The sequence below is a fragment of the Gymnogyps californianus genome, chromosome 12 (genome assembly GCF_018139145.2).
Source record: "Gymnogyps californianus isolate 813 chromosome 12, ASM1813914v2, whole genome shotgun sequence".
Classification (NCBI taxonomy): Eukaryota; Metazoa; Chordata; class Aves; order Accipitriformes; family Cathartidae; genus Gymnogyps; species Gymnogyps californianus.
In genome coordinates, this window is record NC_059482.1 from 8520837 (window position 1) to 8543864 (window position 23028).

General features: G+C 35.2%; 1 protein-coding gene across 2 annotated transcripts in view; it reads right to left on the bottom strand.

The window, feature by feature from the left end:
• The window catches only part of CDH8 (cadherin 8), a 212148-nt gene that overhangs the window by 12300 nt on the left and 176820 nt on the right, over positions 1-23028 (bottom strand). For both annotated transcript variants that reach the window (XM_050903802.1, XM_050903803.1), the window contains exons 10-11: positions 19901-20022; positions 13049-13166 (exon numbers count right to left, since the gene is read on the bottom strand). In XM_050903802.1, the coding sequence (XP_050759759.1) occupies positions 13049-13166; positions 19901-20022 (240 nt within the window). The remainder of the gene's footprint in view (positions 1-13048; positions 13167-19900; positions 20023-23028) is intronic.

The following is a 23028-nucleotide window of genomic DNA, read 5'->3' on the forward strand; positions in this document are numbered from 1 at the left end:
TCTCCTGTGGTGAAGACTAAGGGTCATTTGAAATGCAGGGAACAGCAAAATCCATCCAGAGAAGGAATCTCAGTAAGTGAAAAAAACAATTACCTGTCTATAGAGTGGAATAGATTGTATAAACTTTTCAGATGAAACATTCCAGATACTCTTGGGAACATTTCTGCACATCATGTAAACATTACATAGAGAAAGCCTGGCATAGCTCGAAGTTCCAAACTAGCATACACAGTCAGATTACATAGTATACACAGATTAGCATACACAAAAAAACTTCCATGATCATGAAAGAAAACTTAAACAGTCAAAAAGGAGACTAGAAAAAACCAACAGATATTTTGAGAAAGATACACGTTTCCTAACTGGGAAAAAGAAAAGAAAAAAGATTAAGAAAAACAATTTTAATCTAGAAAAAGCTAAGTTTTTATACACAGTTTTGAAGCAAGTAGTTCTGCTAGACAGGCTGCATTAGAACTCTATAAAGTTTTTAGCAAATACATCTTTTGGTCTTGCATGTTAGCAGAAGACAAGCACAAAATAAGAGAAAGTTGATTTGTTACAAAAAATTATTTTTCTCATTTAAAAATAGAAAATAGTAGTACAAAGACAGAAGTTGTAATATTGTGGGATAGATGCAGATGATATAGAAAGAGACGCATGGTGTAGAATCGACTCTAAACTACCTTCCTCTATATTTAGTATTCCAGCTTGTATCAAAGATACAACAATGCTTTTGCTACAGCTGTCATTAGACTGGGCTCCACCATTTCCTTCCCTGAGGTGCAGAATAACTTCTACATGTTTTCTAGCTGGAAGTTTCAGAAGAACCCAAAGAGACACCGTAATGCACTCTTGAAAATCTCAGTCTTTACCAATCCATAGGGAGCTGCTAATAGGTGCCATTAATGTCTTACGTGAGTATCAGATGAATGTTTTAAAAGAACGTCTGTAGTGTATGCATGACACAATGACAGGCACAGTGATTAAATGACTTGTCCAAAATCATACAGGAAACCTGTAACCAAGCTAGACAAAACTATTCTGAACTCCAGAACAGTTCCTTAACCAAAAAACCATCACTCCTGTAAAGTGCTCTTAGATCACAAGGGCTTTAATCTTTATTGGGGTGAACACTGTATAATTTACAGAAGGGTCATATATAATGGATTAAAATGTTACAGAAAGTGACATGACAGAGTTTAGCAAGGTTAGGGAGTGACAAGTTCAAAAAGGCTACATGAAACATTTTTATCTTATTTCTTATTATTTCCTATAACCTCAACTTTAGCTTTAATTTTAGCTTAGATTGAATGAAAGTTTCCTAACAAAACACAAACAAAACCAAAAAGCTCTATGTGTTTTTATGAAAGCAATGTGAAACTGTTATGTCATTTATTACATTCTAAAAACTAAAGAGAAGAAAGTCAGTGTTTGTGTTCAAGATAGTCCAACATTCCATAGAATACAGCAGAGTACTTTCATCAACATTCAGTGATTATTATTGATGCTCCTTTTAAGTTTTACGACTGCAATACCTAACTCCATTCAAAACTCCACAGATAAGACTTTATTCCTGACTTATCTCTTGTTATAGAATCAGATGTATGAAAAAAAATTACTATAGTGTTACAGTTACTGCTCAAGAATGTACATAGCCCTTAGCCCATAGGAAAAGTGAAGTTCACTTACTTGAGCCCACAATTAGTTTAGGCCAAGCTGGGGTGATCTGAGTTTGCTATCTTAATATGGGCAGACAGCTACCACTGCTTAGCTGATTCACTGTAATCTGACTATGCGCCTGTCCATTTTACCTTCGAAAAACCCCACTAGCTCTCCCTCTTCAACACCATCAAGCAGGCATCTGGTCCTTTTCTTGAAGTTCTTCTATTTATCTCTCCCTAACAAGCTGGCTTATTATCTCACTTCAAACAGGGGCCATCTTCACTCCCTCTACAATCAGCACTGATTACCAAGTATGCACATCCTATCATTTTAGGATATGCAAACTCTCTCCTCAAACTGGACAGGTCAACTTACGCGTTTCATTTATTTTCTGCAGTTGGCTCAGCATGCAAGATCTTTGCCTTCAGTAAAATCAAGTACTCTACCTCTTTTCTGGCCTCTGAATGGATTGCCTTCTAGGCATATTTATTATATAAATATTAAATACTAATAATTACATAAATATATGACTAATTACTGGATGCTTGCCAAATAGAATACATCCTAATTAGATAGAATTAAATGAAGACCAACAAAGTGACTCATTTTACAACAGACCACCCATACAAATTACAAAATCAAAAGTTGATGGGAAAATATCATAAGTGTACAAAAAACCCCAACCAACAGAAAAAAAGCTTTGTCTCCCTTATTCCTTAAAGCTTGATGTGAGAAGCTCTGGTCAAAATGATTAAAAATTTCAGATTTCCTTCAGTTTGTCACTGCTATATTTGCTCTTACCAGAGAAATACAGCCCATTCTTCAATAGTCACCTCCTTAAAAGGAGTAAGGAGGAAATGAAAGGGTATGGAATAAATGTGACCACACCAGATAGGTTCAGGAGAATGTATAGACATAGACTTCAGATAATAATCACTGTAATGGTCACCTCATAGGAAGAATGACTGTGATTCCAATAATAATTACTTCCTTCCTGTACACCACTTGTATAATTGGTTCAAAACAAGATGCAAATTGGAACATGGTCTTTGTCTTTTTAATTCACATTATAACATTAGTTGTGCAATAGTTTATCAGACAAGCCTTGAGGCTAAGTGTGAAAAATTAATACCTTCTATTTTAATGGAGGAACCATGTGCAAATAGTCTGTATACTTTGTTATAATGACAAAAGGAGATTTTTACTAATCAAAGGAAAAGTTAACAGCTAATATGTGATGATTCCTGCTTATATTGTTTTCATTTTTAGCCTGTTTAGATTCTTCCTCTAGAAGAGTGTTGGTGTTCTTTTAATCATTACTACAACTGAAACTTTAAAATGGGACTCCTATCTAGTTTCTCATTAATTGACAAAAGAAAAGTACAATTAGAGCAACTACTAAATTGTTATTGCCCCTCAACAGCCTATATTTAGAACATGATAAACCAAAGAAACATTCCATAATGAGAGCAACCAATAAATTTACAAGGAGAAAAAAAAGGAAGAAAAAGTCTTGTGCCATAATTACCAATTAGGTACTTAGGGAGAAAATCCAAATATTCAAAACAAACCAAAACCTAACAATGAGGTGAAAACAGAGGGGGACTTCTTAAGATGCAATATGTCTCTGTCAGGTAATATATTGAGGTGGTGAAGGGGCACAGGCCCTACCAGAACCTTCAGCTTTAGGACATCATTCCTCCTGCTCAGGGAATTAAACCCATTTACAAGAAATCAAACACAGTGCATTGTCCACGAACACTTCCACTACAGGAATTGTTTCTTGCAGAAAACTTGGAGGAATTAGGTCCACCCATGAAACCAGAAGTGGTACTTTGGCAGAAATCTCTTAACAACGTATTTTCAGAGGATGATTAAAAATCTGGAAACTTATCTCCAAGTACTCCATATTCACTTAGTTATCAATACTACTATGCAATACTTTTAAAGTCCCAGAATATAATTATCATGGATGCTATTAGCTTTCAAGGGGTTATGTTTTTAAAGCACTTAGGAAACCTTTGAAAATTAAAGGGCTATTGGAACAACGTTTCATTGGAAGACAAATTCCAGAGAGATGGTACTGCGGATCTTACTGTTGTCCTGATAGCATTTAGTTGAGAAGTTTTGTACTCATTAAGAACAACGCCTTTCTGTCTGCTAAGCAGTTCAGTTTTGAGACCCTAACTGAATGTTTATTTTCCCCATTATGTGTCTGAAATTAAGCCACAGTGAAGATTCAGTTTGTTCTTATCTCTGTTATTTCTTTCATCTATGTTCCATATTATTACTAAAATAGATTTATTTTCACGCTAATTTCCTGACCAAATTCTTTTCCTCTTCTGTTTTGTTTTCATAACCTTTTATCCCTTACTTAGTCTTTTAAAGTCATGGCACTGTTGCTCACTTTTCTTTAGTTTTATTATGAAATTAAAGACATAAACTGGAAAAAGAGAGATAAGCATGTTACACTATCTGAGCACGATGAAACTCCTACAGCAGGAAAATTCACAGCTGTCCAATCCATCTCCTCATCATGAGTAAGCACTGTCATACATATGGTGCACAACACTGACCTCAGATCTTTTTCACTCAGATTGCATCTGGTTCTTAATTAGTTTGATTTATAAAATGAAACATAATTGATGCCTTGGCAACATTATGTTGCTAGCAGCACAAATAATAAACTAAGAATGGTGAAGTAAAAGTCTCTTCAATCATGTATGCATAATGGCATGCTGCATATATACAGTATTATCCTGTATTTCATCACTCACATTTTATGTTGTTTTGGGCTGGGTCATGTTTACATAAATATCCTGAAATAGTTATGTAACTGTGATTGATTCATATGATTAAAAAAAAGGCACTCTCTGCAAGGATGTGATCCTGTGGAAATCAGTCTTATTTTCCAATGTGCATATACAACTCTTCCGTAGTTGTCTGAAAGTTTGTATTTGTGAGGCTTGGAAAGAAGTCATCACAGCGCTAAACTAAAACAGGACTGAAAGGTTAAACAGCATTTGGAACAGAAGTGCTCCCAGAGAAACACTTTGCCAGCTACAAAACTATAAAAAGTACAGTCGTGCTGGGGAACACAGCAGAGCTGAAGAAGAGCCTAAAGATGCCTAAAAGAGGACAATCGGCTTACCAGATGGCCCCCTCCTTGCTGGTTCATTCATCAGGTTGGCCTGTCCAGTCGAATGAAGACTTGATGGATCACATCTGGCTTAGGGCGGAGGAGAGAGGGAATCTGTCTGGAGCCCTGCATCCTGAATACAGGAGAGGAGTGAATAAGGTTTCAGGTGGACAGAATAGACAGAATGGTCAAAGTGTGGAGGAGCTTGGTAGCTGAGTTAGCCTTTGAAGAGTTGATTCTATTTTTCTGACATTCAGTTTCAGCTAGAGCAGCTATGTGCACCAAGAAGGATTCATCTCTTTAGCCTATCGAAGTGGTGAAAAGCACATAACCATTGTAAGAAGGTGTAAATCATCCAGACAGGACTAAAAAGTATGTTTGCAGAGGAACTGCACTTAGCCTTCACCTGTTCTGTGGTTCTAATTAGAAGGGAGTCCAGAAAGAGCAGTGATCTGCATGCAAGAAGAAAGATGGGAAAGACAGCAGAAGCAGGTGTCAGTGAAGGAAGTGGCACACAAAGGACTGGAGTAGAAAAATGCTGGTTTCCCATCTACATTAATGTAATCTTCACTTCAGAAAATAACATCACATCCTTCTATGCCAGGGACGTTGTTTCAAATCACACTCAATTGATATTCAACGTCAAGGAAAAACAGAACACCAGGGAATAACAGAACATAGTCAATAGTGATGATAGTAAAGAGAGAAGGGGGAAAGGAAGCAGAAAGCTATCAGGTATGAAAGATATATACTGAGAATATTTTCACCGACATTCTCAGACTATACGGGACTAACATTACTGTACCATGGAAAACTGTAACCTTGCTAGGACTGCAAAATGGTATAGTAGAAAGGAGTTGAATATATTACTTCAACTGCAATGTGAAATCATACAATGGAAATGGAAATGCATTCAGTGCCTGGCAAGACAGAACTTCTGAGCATTACTGGAATGTATTGGGGTCCCTTGGTAATATTATCATTAACTTGAAATTCTACCAGTCTTCTAGAATTTGAGAATAGTCTAAAGATGTATAGTACCGATTTCCACCTCACGTTGCTTATCACTTTATCACCAGCAGAAGGGCTCATCTTTTTGAGTCTTTAGACACAGCCTATTACTTCACAGGATGACATTACATCTTAGAATTCTGTCAGATACGTAAATAAGAAAATTGATTACTTTTCCTACAAAGAATGATCTAACATTGAAACTGCTTCGGATCAGAAACTATCAGGTCAATTGTCTAACGACTAAGGATGAAGGAACCCGGGTATAATAAATAAGGAACTGCATTTCCTTTGTTATAAAACCAAATTATTTCAGGGGCTTGACACCACCTAATGCACAACCAGTCGCTCCAGGAAAAGTATTTGCACTAGCAGAATACCGCTTTTCGCATATTAATCGAGTGGAAGCTAGAATCTGTCCTTTCCTTTTTCAGGCCATGATATCCCTGCCTGCCTGCTCCAGGAGTGAGGGAGGTAAGGTAGCATAGTGTTCTCTTGTCACCACACAGCCGGATCGTAATTCTTACATGCTTTTCAGCACACAGACCAAGACACACTTGAGACGTTATTCTTAGAAAGGGACTCGGACCCAGCAGTGTAGTATAACTTGTATATCATAAGTAGAATGTGGTAGTTCAGGCCTGTAAATCACATTTTGTTTTTAACTGAGAAAGGCAAGTATGCATCTGAGTTATAATTAAGAGTTTTCTGAAATATGATTTCATGTCAGAATAGTCTAAATCCACAGGAACTAAAATTTTTCATGGAGCTTAGCTACCTTAACTATCACATGATTTGTTTTGATAAAACTTAGACCCTTCTACTCAGCGAAATATCAACATCTGCTTTATGCTTTCTTGTTTTAACTTCTATAACTTACAATTTATAACATGAGCAAAAAAGAACTTATTGGACAAAATCTTTCAACCACAGTAAAAAGGAAATCATTCAATAATTTTATATTAACCATTTCATTATTAACTATATCATTCATTTAAAAAAAACCCCAATAATCTGAGGTTGTTCTGTTATCCTCAGTTTATAAAAATGTTGAACTTTGCTATTTAAACAGCTCCAGTTTAATGCCATGCTGAGAAAAAGACTGATAGTATGATATTTATAATACGGTTTTTCACACTATGAACACTCCTGGAGAAACATGACATGTGCCTGTGGATGGCAGATTCTGGCACAGAAGTGCCAGATTATAGGTTAGTTTGTGTTTGTTGTTTTTTAATACATTGCAATAATTTATTTTTAACTCTACTGCTTTCACACTGAATGCACCTTGCTATGCAAGTATTCCCTGTGATTTCTGGTGACAAAACTATGCCTATTAAGAGAGATGCTGATCAACGCTGTTTCCTAGATTATGCAGCATATTCTTTTACAATTTTAGATGCAGTCTTCTAGATGTTTTTCCATACCGCTAATATTGACAGACATGGTAGAAAAATATGTACTTACAGGATGCGAGACACATCTCTGATCACCTCACTTAATTTTACTTTTCAAGAAAACCACTAACAAGGATGTGATTTGGTATGTTTTAGAATTGTACTTTAAAGTCTAAATACTGATATATAAAAGAAATGAGGATGATAATTAAACACATTAGAAGTATATAAGCATGTGCTTTCCCTCGAGAACTGCCATTGTGAAACACCCTCTGGCGTAGATGGCAGCTGGGCCACAAAGTTCCCCAAGGCTCTTGAAAAATTGCATGAAACTGCAAAAATGTATGAGGATTTACTGCTCATATCCAAGGGACCATATGGGTGCTGTTATTCTATATGTTCATTGTACATCCATCAAGAAATGATGGGTTTAATGATGTCCTTGATAAGGCAATTTGTACCTGAGGTCAGTGGGTTAACTTTGAAATTGGGCAAACTGGAAGAAGGGCAATGAAATAGCAGTGCCACCTCTTAGCTCTCTGAGGTATATGTTTGGAAAGAAAAGTCAATCAAAAACACAGAAGGAGCTTTAGCTGGCAGCTGAGACAATGGCAGAGAGACTTATCGAGAAATGCAAAAGGAAACCAATTCAGGGAAAGAAACTCATTTTAACACAAGAGTTACTCTTGTGGGAACAAAAGACTCACCCTCCAGGTATGCATTTGACAGATGCTGCTAAAAATATTTTCAGGCAAAAGATGCGGAAAAAATCTGGGAGGTTTTATTACATTAAAAACACAGTGACACACAAGTACTTTCAAAAATGAAGTAGTGCTGATCATTTGTTTTTATTTTTGGGATATCTAAAAGAGAGGTTGCATGTAATTGTCTTTGGCTATTTCTAAATAGTTTAGAAATATTTGTTTATTAATGCTAAACAGGTGATGAGAAATAGCAAATATTTTAAAATAAGATGTGCAATAGTATACAAAGGCATGCAAGCCGGTTAGTGATTGAAGTGATTATACCAGGCTATTTCCTTTTAAATACATGACACATTGCCTATACTTTCAAGGCAGCACAATGAGGACATAAGTGACATTAAACTTGCTAGATGGAAAGAACAAAAGAAATGGACATTTAAGCATGAACATTCTTGGAGCTATTATAGGTATCGTAAGTATAATAGACTAAGCATGGCTGAGAATAAATATTAAGTTCATTATAGAGAACCAACAGAACAGTTCATCACTGAAGTATATATAATGCTTCAATTTAAAAAGAAAAAAACCCTCTTTACTATGTACTCACTAAAATCAGTTTGGCCCACATTCAGCGCTCAAATCACCAGATGGACATTGAATATTTTGGGGAGAGGGGAGGCTGATTACTTGTGAGGCTGTTGGACTTCTGCAGGAACACAAACACATGCCATTAAGATGGTTCTCTTAACCCAAAGATAAGGCTTGCCCATGCCAAGCAACCCTGTGATTGCTTCTACTACATAAGCCCTAGTAAGAGGTATGTAATATCACATTTATACAGTAGAGATGCACCATTTCTTCTGTCAGAAGAGTTACTGCATCCAAAGGCACTGCAGAACAATTGATTCGGGGTTTATTCCATTAGGAAACAGAATTTGGCATAAGAAAAATGGAATAGCAATGGAAACATCTTTTGGGAAAAACTTTAAGTCTCTTTACTTTATGGCAAAGATGTATTTGCTAGTTTTTGAAAGTAAAAATTACATTGGCAGCATATCAAAATGTTTACATCTGTGAAAATGCTTTTATCACAAAATTCTGTTCTCACTTGAACAACCTAAGGAAACCATGAGAACATTAGGAATTCAATGCTGAAAACAGGTATTGCTGTGAGCGTATTGTTTGGGATGCAGGAGACGATCCACGTACTGGCATTAGATTTTAGGTAACGCTTTGTGAAGACCACTCACCTGAAAAAAGACTGTCAACAAATGCTAATTCCATTTCCAGAGGTCTCATTTCAATTTACTGGTGCCATGACAGTACAAAATCCTTATCAGTTGTCTGAATTCCTGTCAGTTTTTTGTCATTTATTGTGATCCTACACCTTTTTGGAAGGGTTAATTCCATTCAGCTAAGGAATCTACAACACATTGCTAAAGTGTATCAACACCTGTCTAAACATCACATATTTTCATCTGAAGTTTTAGGGGGTTTCCGGTTTGAAGTTTGTCAGAAACACTACACAAAACATTTATTTTCATTTTTCCCATTTCTGCTCCTATGCAGAAACCCAGCACAAAGACGTGTGAAAAGTAAGTGACCAGACAGTCAGTCTATATGAGTTTATGCAGTCAAGGATTTGGTATGTCAGGGAGTCACAGGTTTTGTCACCAGGACTAACATAGAAAACATTACATGATTTTCATGTTGCATTAACTTCTTATATATTTCTTACACAATTTTATTATTTCTCTTGTGAAGGGATAAAGGTTTATGCATCTGGTAATCTAAATGATCGGTGTTCCTTGCATTACAGTTTGAGAAAGTAGGATTGCTTTACTTCGGATTATCAGCAGCTGCCCATTTAGCCAAGGCACAAAGCCTAAGAAAAACTACTCAGTAACAGATATTTGAGCTGGGAAAAAACCAGAAAGAATAAGAGATATGAGAAATAAAGATTTCTAAGAGATGATCTACAGACATTCAGTGAGATGTATGATGACATTTAAATTTACGGTTTTACATTACTTACATCAGAAAGGCACTACAGCCTCTGCAGTTTTGGGCATCCTGTCTACAGAAGGGATTGTAAATATGCAAATTTAACAGACCAAACCGATAAAGAATACTGGCATATCATTTCAAGGAACAGATTCTGCTGTGATCACAGGACAATTTCTATAATACATAACATAATCTTAGGAGAAGTGGGATTTTTTTGTGGTTTCTGATGAAGATACACTGTTGTGTCACTCAGTTAAACATATTTGGCAATAACAACGTAGCGGATCATAATATTTGTAGTACATTTGAGCAGCACAGTTAATTACTGAAGTATCATGTGAACTTGCCTTAGGGCAATCTGGAAAGTTTAAACAATAGAACTAGCCTGTAGGCAACAAACTAAATTAATTAATGGTTATGCTTATGTTCCATATAGCAAGAGAAAATTCCAAAATACATGCATCTTATATATTCTTTAGTATGAGGGACAGAAACAGAACATCACAGCTTTCTTCCCATGGCAGATGCCAAATTGCATTTTTTGCATACTAGTGCCACCAGATCAGATAACGTCATTACTTTGTGAAGTAGAGAAATAATTACCAAATGCCACAATGTTATCTAAAGCACAAAAGAAGAATCCAAAAGGGTAATATCATTTCACAAATGCTCTTGAGGAGGGGTACTTTTGTTTATCTCTGCACTTGAGAGAATTTTGGAGAAAGGCAAGATATGAAAAATCATTTAAATAAAGGAAAAAAATTACTAATTCTAGTAAATAAAAGATTGGGTTTCTGTATTAGGTTTCCAGAGAAAATGCAATCCATTTATAATATCCGTAAGATGACAGCATTTCTTCAGCAGCCATCAAGGCAGTCTCTGCCACCTTGAAGAATTTACCAGGGCCAAGAATATGGGAGGAAGTTGCGGCTGAGGTCACAGTCAGGAAGATGTCAAGGATTTTGCTCACCAATATGAGGAAATGTTTTTCTGTTCCAAGCCTGAGTTGTGCACTGATCTGATCCTCAGAAACGCAACTCTCCAGAAATGAGAGTAGGGTTTATTATAGACATTTTCTTACACTGCTTCTAATAAACCATACCAAACTGGATTTTGGACAGCCCAGACACTCATTAGTACAGCTAAGGAGAAATTTGACTTGTGAGTTCAGGTTTTTTAGGAATACTGGATTTTTTTCAACAAGAATAATCACTCATGCTTATCTAGCCGATATATGCAAAACAAAGTCATGGTCAAGTTCATTGTTTAAGTGGCATAACTAAATAAAGACTTACTAAAGATCTGTGATGTTTAAATGACATGAAACCTCATCTCAACCAAATTATACCCTGATTCTGGCTTTGACAGGAATATTTGCTTCCTGTGGGAGATCATGTTCTAGCATCAACCATTGACTGCATCCCTGGCTGAGCAATCTTGATAGAAAAGGATGGTATGCATAGTTGGAATTTTATTCTTGGATACTGAAAGATTAAATCAGAAAAGTCTCTTCAAGTGGATTTTTAATTTCAAGATATTTCAGTTGGTTGTTTTAAGAGGATTTACGCATTTAAGTGATTCAAATGCATTAAAAACTGTGTAAAACTGAGTGGCAATGTTGTAACAAAATAGGACTTGTTTTTCTAAACCATGTTATATAGAAAGGTTCCTCACTCCCAACTCGGATCAGGAGTCATTTTGCCGTTGGCTCTGACTGGGAGTAAGAGTGGGTCTTAAATGGGTAACAGATTGGAAGGACAAGACTAATTAGTGATGTGAGCTAAGTATTTAAACACGAAGAGGAATGCTAAGACCTTTTTTACTTTGCCATGCTGTGTAAAGCAAACCACCTCCCATTTAGAATGCTTAATTCAATTTGCGTTGCACTACTGATGATTATGAAATGCATTTTGAAGAGGTTTGTTTTATCTTCTCCTGTAAGTGCAGAAAACGTACAAAGACTTATTTCCTACATGAAAGTACAAATATAAGTAGAGACACCCTTTGTGAATACTATAAGAGAAAAACATATGTAATGAAAAGAAAAATTCAGGATATATTTAAGCAGATTTAAGAATTTAGGTTTTTATAGTATCATTTAACAAAATGGTGCCATCATTCTTCTTGGTTGGAACAGCTAGAATAAAAAATGAAAACAGCGTTTTCTTTTTATTTGACATTTCATGTATTACTTTTACACTCATGCACATACATCTCACACTTACATCTTCCTATTAGTAATGGACTAAATAGGGATTTCCTTCATTATCGTTTCAAATCAGAGAAAGAAGAGACTGAATTTGACTAAAATTCCTTACAGGGTAGTGTTTTATTTAAAAAAAAAAAAAAAAAAAAAAAGCCAAGATGGAAAAACTTTGCTGAATATTCAAGTAAGTACTAATACATAAAGCACTATTTATAGCATTCTTGTTATCATTCCTAGCTCTTTCTCACATGACCTTCAAATATATCAGTGTGCCAAAGAAAAGGATCTGTGTGCAAAACTGTATTGCTCAACAATATTAAATGGGTCTTTTTCCATCACGCATGAAATTCCACTTCTATAGTGCTACAAAATGACATTATGCCCTTCCAGAAGTGCTCTAAAGCATGGTGATACAAAGTGCCCTTCTGGGCTTTGCTGATCTAGCAGATTTCTCTTTCTAGTAAAAGTGCCTAACTGAAATACTTTGGAACCTTTATACACACAACGAACAGGCTTACAGGGTGTTTCCTTTGGGGGATTTAGTAGATACTTAATTTTATGCTCCCATCTATATCCTGTCAGCATAGGATCAACATTTGTTTATCAACATAGTTTCAGATTTTCATCTTACAGCATATGTCTAGAATTTCAAATTAATAGAAATATAACAGGCAGTAAATCCATCCTTTCATTTTATTTAAGCTAGTGAGCTGTCTTCTGGATCTAAATTCAGTATTCATTTTACTTTCTTCTTATCTACTGTAAAGATATTGGAAATAGCTTAAGAGATATATGAAGGTACCATTAAACTGATTATCTACATTGTAATTGCCCAAGGGACAAACTGGTAAAGTAACTGGAAGTCAACAGAGCAATTCAAAACTAAGTTGTCAGATACACATTATATGCATTTTGTATTTACCTTCATTTTTCTTGATGGTGAAATTTGGATTGTTGACCATTTCAGGGAGAAGACTGTACAGGAAATAATGCCCATTTTTAGGATCATCTTTGTCAACAGCACTGACAATCTGAATTACCTACAACAGAAAATGCTCTCATTAAGTATTCACACTCACACACAGTATTGAAAAAAACATTTCATTCTATTGGACACATTCTCATTTGTCTACATGCCAGATTAAAAATGCTAATTTATAATCTTGCAAGGCTTTTGCAGACCTTAGACTTAAAGTCTGGGGAACAGGGACTGTATCTGGCCCACTTAAACTGTTTCCAGAACAAGGAGGCAGAGAATAAGGAGAGACAGGTACATAACAGAGGCCAGCAAAAACTGCTGCTGATTTAGGCAAGTAATAAATTATTCAGCAATAAAGAAGAAGGAAAACTGTGTTTCAGAAACACTCATGATGCCTATGGTAGTCTTTCATTCAGATAGCCATGCTTCACACTGGATGAAAATGTATCATCTATCTTTAATCCTTTCTCCTTTCCCCCACCACCATTTTTTACTTCATTGAATAATTTTTTTTTTTTTAATTAACTTTTGGTGTGAAGTTTTATACGATAAATAATCTAATCAGAAAAAAAAAAGAAAAATATCTAAGGCTATATTTAGATTTTTTCCTTAATTTTAATAAACCCTCAGTTATTCCTGTACTAGGAACATAGGTTTGTTTTAAAATATCATTATTAACAAATGATTCACAGAATAATGCAGGATACTAAGGTTAGAAGAGGAGAGAGTGTTTGGATAAGCTGAATAACTTTGAATAATCGAATAACTTTGTATGAAGCACCTCATAAGATTTATGTGACCAACTACAGTATCTGCAGTATCTCCATTTACCTCTTTTACCTCCAATATTACTCAGAAAGATACTGCAGTTGATCATCTTCAAATCATACAAAACTGCATAGGAATATGAAAGGAAGAAACATTATTTTGAAATAATCAGGAGGTTTGAATTTGTTTTTAATATTTGATGCAATTACTTTTGATTCCAAGTATTTTCCAGAGAAGTAGAAACAAAGACAACTATGGATCCAGATCCTGCACTCAGAGCTGAATTTCAGTAGTAGTTAGCTCATGCTAGATGAGGTTTATAAGAAATTTAATGAGAATTATTGACCTTTCCCATGTCCGTTGAATTCAATAACATTTTTGTCTTATGTAGTTATTTTTGTAATGCCTAAAGCAACTGACCAATAGCTTCCTGGACAATTAAATTCAGATTAGGAATCACTACAAATTTCATTTTTAAAGAGTAGACTAAAAAATGGAAACAGGGCCTGATGCTGTCCAAATTCATAGACTTATACTTTAAATTTTCAAAGCTTCACTAACAAAATGCTAATAACTAATATTTTATACTGGTTTTACTGCAAGCAAAAGGACTATCAATCTGGTTATGTTACGTATACAGTAATAGTCAATATCCCATTCTTTCTTCTATGTTCAAGAGTCAAAGAAAGAATAAAATCTTACTAGATAACCACAAGGAGCAACATCAAAACATATTTGAAATTATGTATGTAAAAAGATGTTTGAGCAGGTGTTGATACAGGCATACATAATTTGTAAGACAACCTAGGAAGGAGTTTAAGACCATTAATTCCTTGCCTAATCATATTCTGGAGAGGTCAGATTTATTATCAAAAATCTACTGAAAAAGTTTTAGATTGTTTAAATACCACATAAACAGATTCTTTTTTTTTGATAAGTATATCTGCCAAGGTGGAAACTTGACTGATATGATTTCAAGCACATGTATTAGAAGAGATGGACAAAAAAAGGCCTAACATAGCTTTGGCTTAAAGAAGTAGGTCTCCAATTTAACAGCTGCATAATAGATCCTAGAGAGCTACGCAGTGTGAAAAAATATAAACAGCTGAAAAATATATAAGCAGATGTTACCTGTCCCACTGCAGAGATGGACCCGTTTACAGATGTGGAACATTTTCAGCTATCTCTTTGCAGAGGTGTAAGGTACTAAACTATCGATGTGTGTTGGGCCCAGGGCTGGACTAGGTACTAGTAATTCTGCATCACACGTAAGAACAGTTTAGAATGGAATCCTGAACAAGTATCTTTAGACAGATGTATTTTATGATTGTTCCATTTTTCAAACACTGCTAGAATGGAAAAGCAATAGGGAAAAAGGATAATGGCACAGTGAAGTCTGGAAGGTCAACTGCACATAATAGGTGCAGTTTAGCAGATGGTTATGCAATTTTATCTCTACTGGCTACAAAACTGTTAATTCTTTCCAGCATTATGTAAGAGAGTTGACTGTAAAAATTCTCACTGTCTCCAGGTTTTCAATTAATATACCTGACACCAGTAGCCAAGAGCATTGGTAATATTGGTTTTCAGCTCACATAAAATTTATGAAATAGGCTTAGAATATCATCTAGATTGGAAATTTTCAAGAAATAGAAACCGGGCATATTCTTTCTCCTTTTTTTTTTTCCCCAGGAACTATAGATACCTCTTAATGTCCTATAGAATTCTTTCTTATATTTCAGTTCTTTCCATCCATTCCCTTCATTGTTTACCAAATCATTCTTTCTCTGAAAATGCACCGAAAATTATATGCAAAAGACAGGCTTAGTGGAATACTACATTTGTTGTGTTACATGCACACATCAAGGAATTAAGAGTTAGTGTTCCCATAGCAACCTTATTTCTTTGTGCGTTTGCGTTAAAATAAGCTCTTAAAAAAAAAAAAGAGCGTAACATATATACAGTGATACAAAGCTGCTGTATCTTTTACTCCATAGGGGTGAGAAAAGTCCAGTAATTCTCATTACCACATTTTTATTAGTATGCTGAGGAGCATACTTCATTGCTCAGTGTTGTGTGATCATGTAATGGAACACTATTGAAGTAATTCTCCAACTCTTTAATTTGTGGTTCATAACACAGTAGCGAATCTTCCAGGGCTGACCTGCCTTACCTATCACTACAGATGTTTTTTCTTTCCTAGTAATAACATGCATAACAAAGGTGTTCCATATAACAAAATTGGTCAATACTAATAATAAAGAAAACAGGAACTGATTTTTTTCACTACATATCCATAAGCACTACAGTGAAAGTTAATAACCCTTTGGCTGTTCAATCTTGAAATTTCTGAAATTCTTCCATGTAAAATTTCAACTTTGATGTTGTATTAAAAATTCAGGCATATATTTGATTCTGTACATATATTTAGTAGAAACATAGTAAACCAGCATATTTTGCTTAACAGGCAGCTCTGGATTGAGATTAATAGTTAAACGATCCCCTATGACAACTCGGCATTATAGTCTGCAGGTTTGTATTGCATTTCTACAAAGCCACATATGCCTGAAATAATATTTATGAAAGATTACCAGTATAATCATAATGAATAATGTAGAAGGATAAATAGCAAAACAAAGTTCTTATCAATGTATCATAACTATCTATGTGTGATACTGTTTAAAAGCCTTTCCCTGCAATGCAACTTGTTAACCTTAGAATGGTGCCTTATCATTAGTAACCTGTTCCCTACTTTCATTAAAACTGTTCTTCCAACTCTGAAAAAACTTTTGCAGTTACATTGGTGTTCATGGTTATTTCTGAATTACTTTGCAGCTTCATAATACTATAAGCAGTACACTCATCACAGTACAATTTTAACTTTGCCTTTTCAGCTAGAGCCAGCCCTTTACTGCTAGAACCTGCATTTTGCCATTTGAACGAGCTTTGACTATTCAGAGACAAAGACCTAGCTGAAGATTTCTTCCATTAGAAAAAGACAATTCTATTAGGAGAACTGAATAAAATAGAGACAAATTGTGAAAGACTGGAGGAACATGGTATTCAGTTTTATATTGCTCTAGTTTGAACACTGGCTTGAGTGTCTTGATACATCATTGTCTGCACTACATAAGTGTTTGAAAATTTTGTAGCTTTGTTTTGAGCAAACAGCACTTCACTGGAAAAGTCTGGGTATGGACTGGGGAACAGTGAGTGAGGCACTTTTCTTACACAACAATACAGATGTTCTGTTCTAGGAGCATGGGAAAATAATTTAGCTGGGCTGGAGAACAATCAACTGTACAGCTATAGCCAGCAAAACCGTGCATGTTCTGGCTTTAGGAAGTGGAATTATGCAAAAAAAGGAATAACAGAGAAAGGCATGAGCTGGTTTATGGTTTGCTTAGAGGTACTGTAACAGTAGGTTCAAATCTTTTTTTTTTTTTTTTTTTTTCTCCCTTCCCTAAGACTGACAAAAAACATTTCTGGCAACTTTCTGTTGTTTGTAAAAATGTGCAAGGAGCACATAAATTTGTGCATGGACAAATACATTTCCTCCTCCTCTCCCTTTGCTCTCCTACTAGCTGTAGTACCTCTACTGTTAGAGGTAGGTTAAAGCAAAGAAAATGCATCTGGCAATGTTATACATCAACAGTTTTTAATACATTCTGTCACATCACCAGCAGCTGCACTTGCCACTTGCAATTATATCAGAACCCAAAATAGAACACTTAGAAACTGAACTGGAATAGATGGTTCAATATATTTAGGGGCTGCAAATAAGGTTTCATAAAAGGTTCAAATGTAATCTCCCTTACGGTAATTCAAATTTGATTTAAACTTAGATTTAAGTTGAACTGCAAATGTAAATAGACTGGAACACCATAACACAATTGCGCCTTTCCTGCAAATGTAACATTCAAGTTTAAACTTTGGAGAACTATCCAAATTAGGCTTTTGCTACTATGTAAAAGAGTATTGTCTTCATAGCTGAGACATATTTAATTTTTTTAATTCCACATCTTGACTGATTAATATGATTTCTTCCAAAATTTGAATATAGAATAACACGCATAAGAAAAACCGATCAGGTAGCATAGATACTAAAATCTTTATAGGGGCAAATAATTTTTGAATGACGACTTAAATTTAGAACCTAACCTTGGTGACTATTCTGGACTGGTTACTGTTCCAATAATGTTATTTGTTTAAAACACAGAATAAATTGCAGGATCAGTGCCACCTCATCCATGCTGACAGCCAAATATTTAATAACCATCTGTAAAGTTCACACAAGGATTCATGCTCAAGAGTGACATCTGCCATCAGATCAAGAGTGTAAGAGGTGATGGTAAGATGAAGAATATCATGGTTTAATGAAAGTTTTCCATCAGTGCTTAAACAAAAGCCTCTTCTACTAGCTGACTCTTAATCATCTCATTTATTGTTTTATTCCAGAAAGAAATGCGAACATTTTTCACCATCTCTTAAACCACCTGAAATTTGATAGCAATACCTAGATAAAGCAACATAGCTTTCTGATTTCAGGGAAGCTTACTGAGCCCTGAATAAAGGTAAACTCATTAGAATTTAATATATCCTAGAAAACGTAACTACTCAGCATCTGAAATCCACCCTGAGCTAAACAGAAATCCACTCTGAGCTAGAAGAACTTAAATACCAACGGTAACATAACTGTCTGCCCATAAGGGCACATTTCAATAATCTGCTTTTCAGTGGTTAGAGAGAATTCTCATTTCTTAAATGACGCATTTTTGACACCTTTTTAGTAAACAAAAAGGGGTGTTAGAAGTCAAATCATCTTCTGTAACAATCCAGTCTTGGCAGAGGTAGGTTGTCATATACTACTACATAGGTTGTCATTTAATACTACTAAAAGCAAATAATTTCTAACTCTACTGTCAGGTAACTTTCTTTGGAGAATAGTGAATTTAATGCCTAACACCCACATGAGACACAGGAATAGCTGGATTAACAAGACTAGTGTCATGCTGTCAGCTGCTGTTTATTTAAATAAAATGTCACAATCTAGAAATAAATTAGAAAGTTTAAAAACAGTGAATTGTTGTAACATACAGTGTTTCTCAAGCTGGACAAAAGTTAAATCTCATTTACACTGCGTTACTTTCTAAAAGTCTGTACATTTTCTTGAATCTTGTCATTTATGTGGCATATGAGATATTCTCCCCTATTTCTGTACATTTGTCTTTCAAAATGGATGCCTTTTAAGAAATCTGTTTCATTTTCTTTGAAAAAGGCTATCCAGGTTAAATCTTGCTTCTGATACCTTGCTATGTTTATTTCACCTTGTAAAGTGTTGTGCAAATTCCTTTGCCAATTCTTTTATTTCATTAAATCAAGAATGAAATAACCTGTTAAATCTTTTTTTTTTTTTTGTGAAGTATAATGAAAACTTGAACTCCACTTCTCCAACACCCCATCCCTCTTTAGATACTTTAAATACAGTTACAATTTACTTGACTTTCCATCAAGTTCTGGCTTGCTTTCTTGTTTTTTCCCAATTGTCATAGGAAAGTAAGAACTAAACAGATAGAGATTATAACTGAGATATGGGTAAGGGGAAATGGTTTTATTGTTTTAAGTGTTTCTTTTAAATTATACCTGGGCCCAGCTGCAGTATAGTTCAATAACAGAAATGGAATTCAGATTGGATTATACTTTTACCTATTAACACACATGAACCTATGAAGTGATGAGCTCCATTAAACAGAGTGGAAACAGTGGGAGCTGAAAGACACTCAGCATTTTTTCTGTCCCAAGATACCTACCCTTAATTTAAAACCTATACTTTAAAAAACATGTATGTCCATATATAGAGAGATGTACCACAGAATACGATCCTAGGTTTATTGTAAATGAATGTTAAGAGTTGTTAGCATAAACACATAGCCACATATTTTGGGAAGAAAGGTAAGATGGCAGGGAGAAACTGCACCCCATTCTCACACACCGAAGTACACAACATAAAAACATCGAGATACTTACTTGTCCAGGCTTCCCATTCTCACATAAAAAGGCTTCACGCTCTGATGCAAACTCAGGAGCGTTGTCATTTACATCAAGAACTTTGATAGCAACGGGCACCCGGGACACTTGACTGTGGTTCCCTAAGAAAAGAAATCAAAGCATAAAAGGTAAACATATTTAATTTGGGACTGATGCATAAATGCTTACATAGTAACCATACTCTTCCTGTCTTCTGTCCTTGCTTAATTAGGTTGTCGTATCTGTAATGGATCATAGAGTTGGAGCATGAGATAAAGAAGAATGGCCAGTATTTTATGGTTGAAAAGAATAAATAGATCCCTATTGCAAACAGCATTTGTTGGAGATTAGCTCAATGAAGACCTTTCTTGGACTAAATTGGTAAGATTTTTCTTTGATGAAGTTTGTATTGTTTTATTGATAAAGTCCATTATACATGGAAAAGGGAAGGCTGTAAACAACATAGATTTATTTCTTAATTTATCTTTGGCAGAGCACAAAGCATTTTACTCTATTAGTTGTTCTGACTGCACATCTATTACTTCTTCATTACAAATACGATTAATGTGGAGACCAACATTGTGAGAAAGATAGATGGTAGATTGACATAGGCAAAGCTAGACAGTACTTTGGACTATTAAAGCACTTTGATTCATCTGCCACTGACCAAAAATATGACCTGTGAACTTCTTTCTTCACTGAAATAAAGCCTTTTTTTATTTAGAGTATCGAGCTATTTTGCATAAAAGTGTTTATCACTGTAAAGAGTTGAATAGCCTTGTTAAGCTGTAAGGAAAGAAAAGCTAAACCAACAGTTCGCATTCTACTTTGAACAGATTTCACAGTCAGTTTCTAGCATCCTTCCTTCAACTCAGTATAGCTAATTTATTTTAAGAGACTATTTATAAATATTTTAGATTATTTTTCCCCAAAGAGCAAAAACATGAATTCAGTTTAAACTGAAGTGACCAGCTGATCTGGAGAGTTTAAAAAACTGTTCTATAGCACATGTCAATACTAGTTTCAAAATCCATCTTAGTGAGTATTATTTTACAACCATAGTATTTTAGCTTGTTTATATCATCAACATTTTGAAGAACTGCATACTGTGTGAATTAAACTCTGGGTCTGACTTGTAACTGAACTATGTGCTTTTGCCTAAATTATTACTGCAGGCAAGTCTGCGTATCAACTTCCTCACAGTTTTTGTGACAGCTTAGCAGCTGTCCAAAGCTGTCATCAGTCCATGTGGATTCTGTCCTCTGGCAACACAGAACTGGCGTAGGGGAAGGCAGGACAGAAGTTCCTATTGCTTGGTATTCAATGTACCTCTCATAACAAATGTCTACAAAGTAGAAGTACATCAGGCTCCACCAGTGAGCAGGTAGCAACTGGTGGCAGCCCTACAAGTGGTAGAGATGATTAAAGGAAGAATCACTATATACACTGTGTTTTTTGTGTTTCCATCAAAGTTAATTGTGTTGTGACCTAATCAAACTCTACCTCTTGTATCTTTTTTTTTCCTTGTATGCTAAAGACAGCCATAATTTTTGAGGCTCCACCTATAAATCTAAATGTGTAAATTTCCATTGGTCTACTAACATGACTTTGAAATAGCATAAAAATAACTATTTCAAAAGACACAAAACCAGACTATCACCAAATGTACTAGTGCTGTAAACAAAGGCTTTATGTTTGCTGAATAGCCTGAAATATTAAAATTCTACCTGTATAGGATATGCAAGATTACAAGACATCAGACTTTAAATGCTTCCTATTTGAAGGAGTCAAAAGTTTTAGTTCAGAAAGAAACACAGAAGAAAAAGAAACCCCCACCAAAATATTGTAAGAGTAGCATGTCCATTTTGCATCATATGATCTTACTTATTAACAGGCGAGGTGAACACTTATGCCGTGAAATAATAATGTATTTGAAATCAAATAAAAGTTAATATGCAAATCATGAATCCCAAACATTTTAAACACTTTTTTTTATCTTAACTTGATAAAAATACAGACAATGAATCTTGAGCTTATCAGAATTCTCAGCACTAGTGTCATATTTAAACACTAAAGATTTACTTTTATCTAAATTAATGAAATGATGGCAGTTCAAATTTTTAAGACATTACAGAGAAATGTAATTAATTAGATAAGCTTCTAAAGAAATTATTCACGTCCCTTGTGACTGCCCCCAAAATGTTTGTCTTTCATCAGAAATACAAACATTAAATTTAAAGATATTATAATTAGAAACTTGATGAGAACTCATTTAAAAAATTAATTTACTAAACACAAGAAAGACCCAACTGGCTTGGAAATCTCCAGACAAGGGGATATCCACTGCCTATTAGGGTTCTTGTGACTATGGTAAAATTTATTGTTGAGAGAGAGAGAGAGAGAGATGGAGAGGGAATTTTATCTCCTGCTTGTACTGCCCACCACGCTGAATACAATGCATTATTTTGTCATTGCAAACTTTCAATGAAAATTCATTTTAGGCTAAGTGTTTTCCCTGTAAATAAAAATCACCCTAAGCATACCTATTCAAATAACTTAATGAATTCTCACTAAGCAAATCCAGATTTCACTCGTAGATGAAAACACTGTCAAGATAAAATAGTTTAATCTGTCCATTTTTATACTTCTAATGTCTGCGAACTTCTCAGTGGTAAAACACGTACACAGAGGATGTCCCTCTCAAGTTTAAATCCGTCTCTGTTGGCAACGCCCAATATCCTTCAACTAAAAGTAGAAAGTGATTGAAGTGGATCCACTCCAATCCACAGAGTGCACAAACTGTTACATTTGCATGGGCAACTGTCCTTCATGAGGTTGGCCTTCATACTGATTAGTATTCAACGTTCAGAACTTTTCCTCATTTGTATGAATGGAGAGTCAGTTCTTTCTAAACTAGTGACAAAACTGAGTTTTAATTACTGGAGGCTTTTTGTTTAGTTTGGTTTTTTTCCCAATGAACCACCCAGTCAACAGAATTAAGGGAGACTGAGTCTTCTTGCATGTACCAGTGTCGTGGTTTAACCCCAGCCAGCAACTAAGCCCCACACAGCCGCTCGCTCCCTCCCTCCCGGTGGGATGGAGGAGAGAATCAGAAGAGTAAAAGTGAG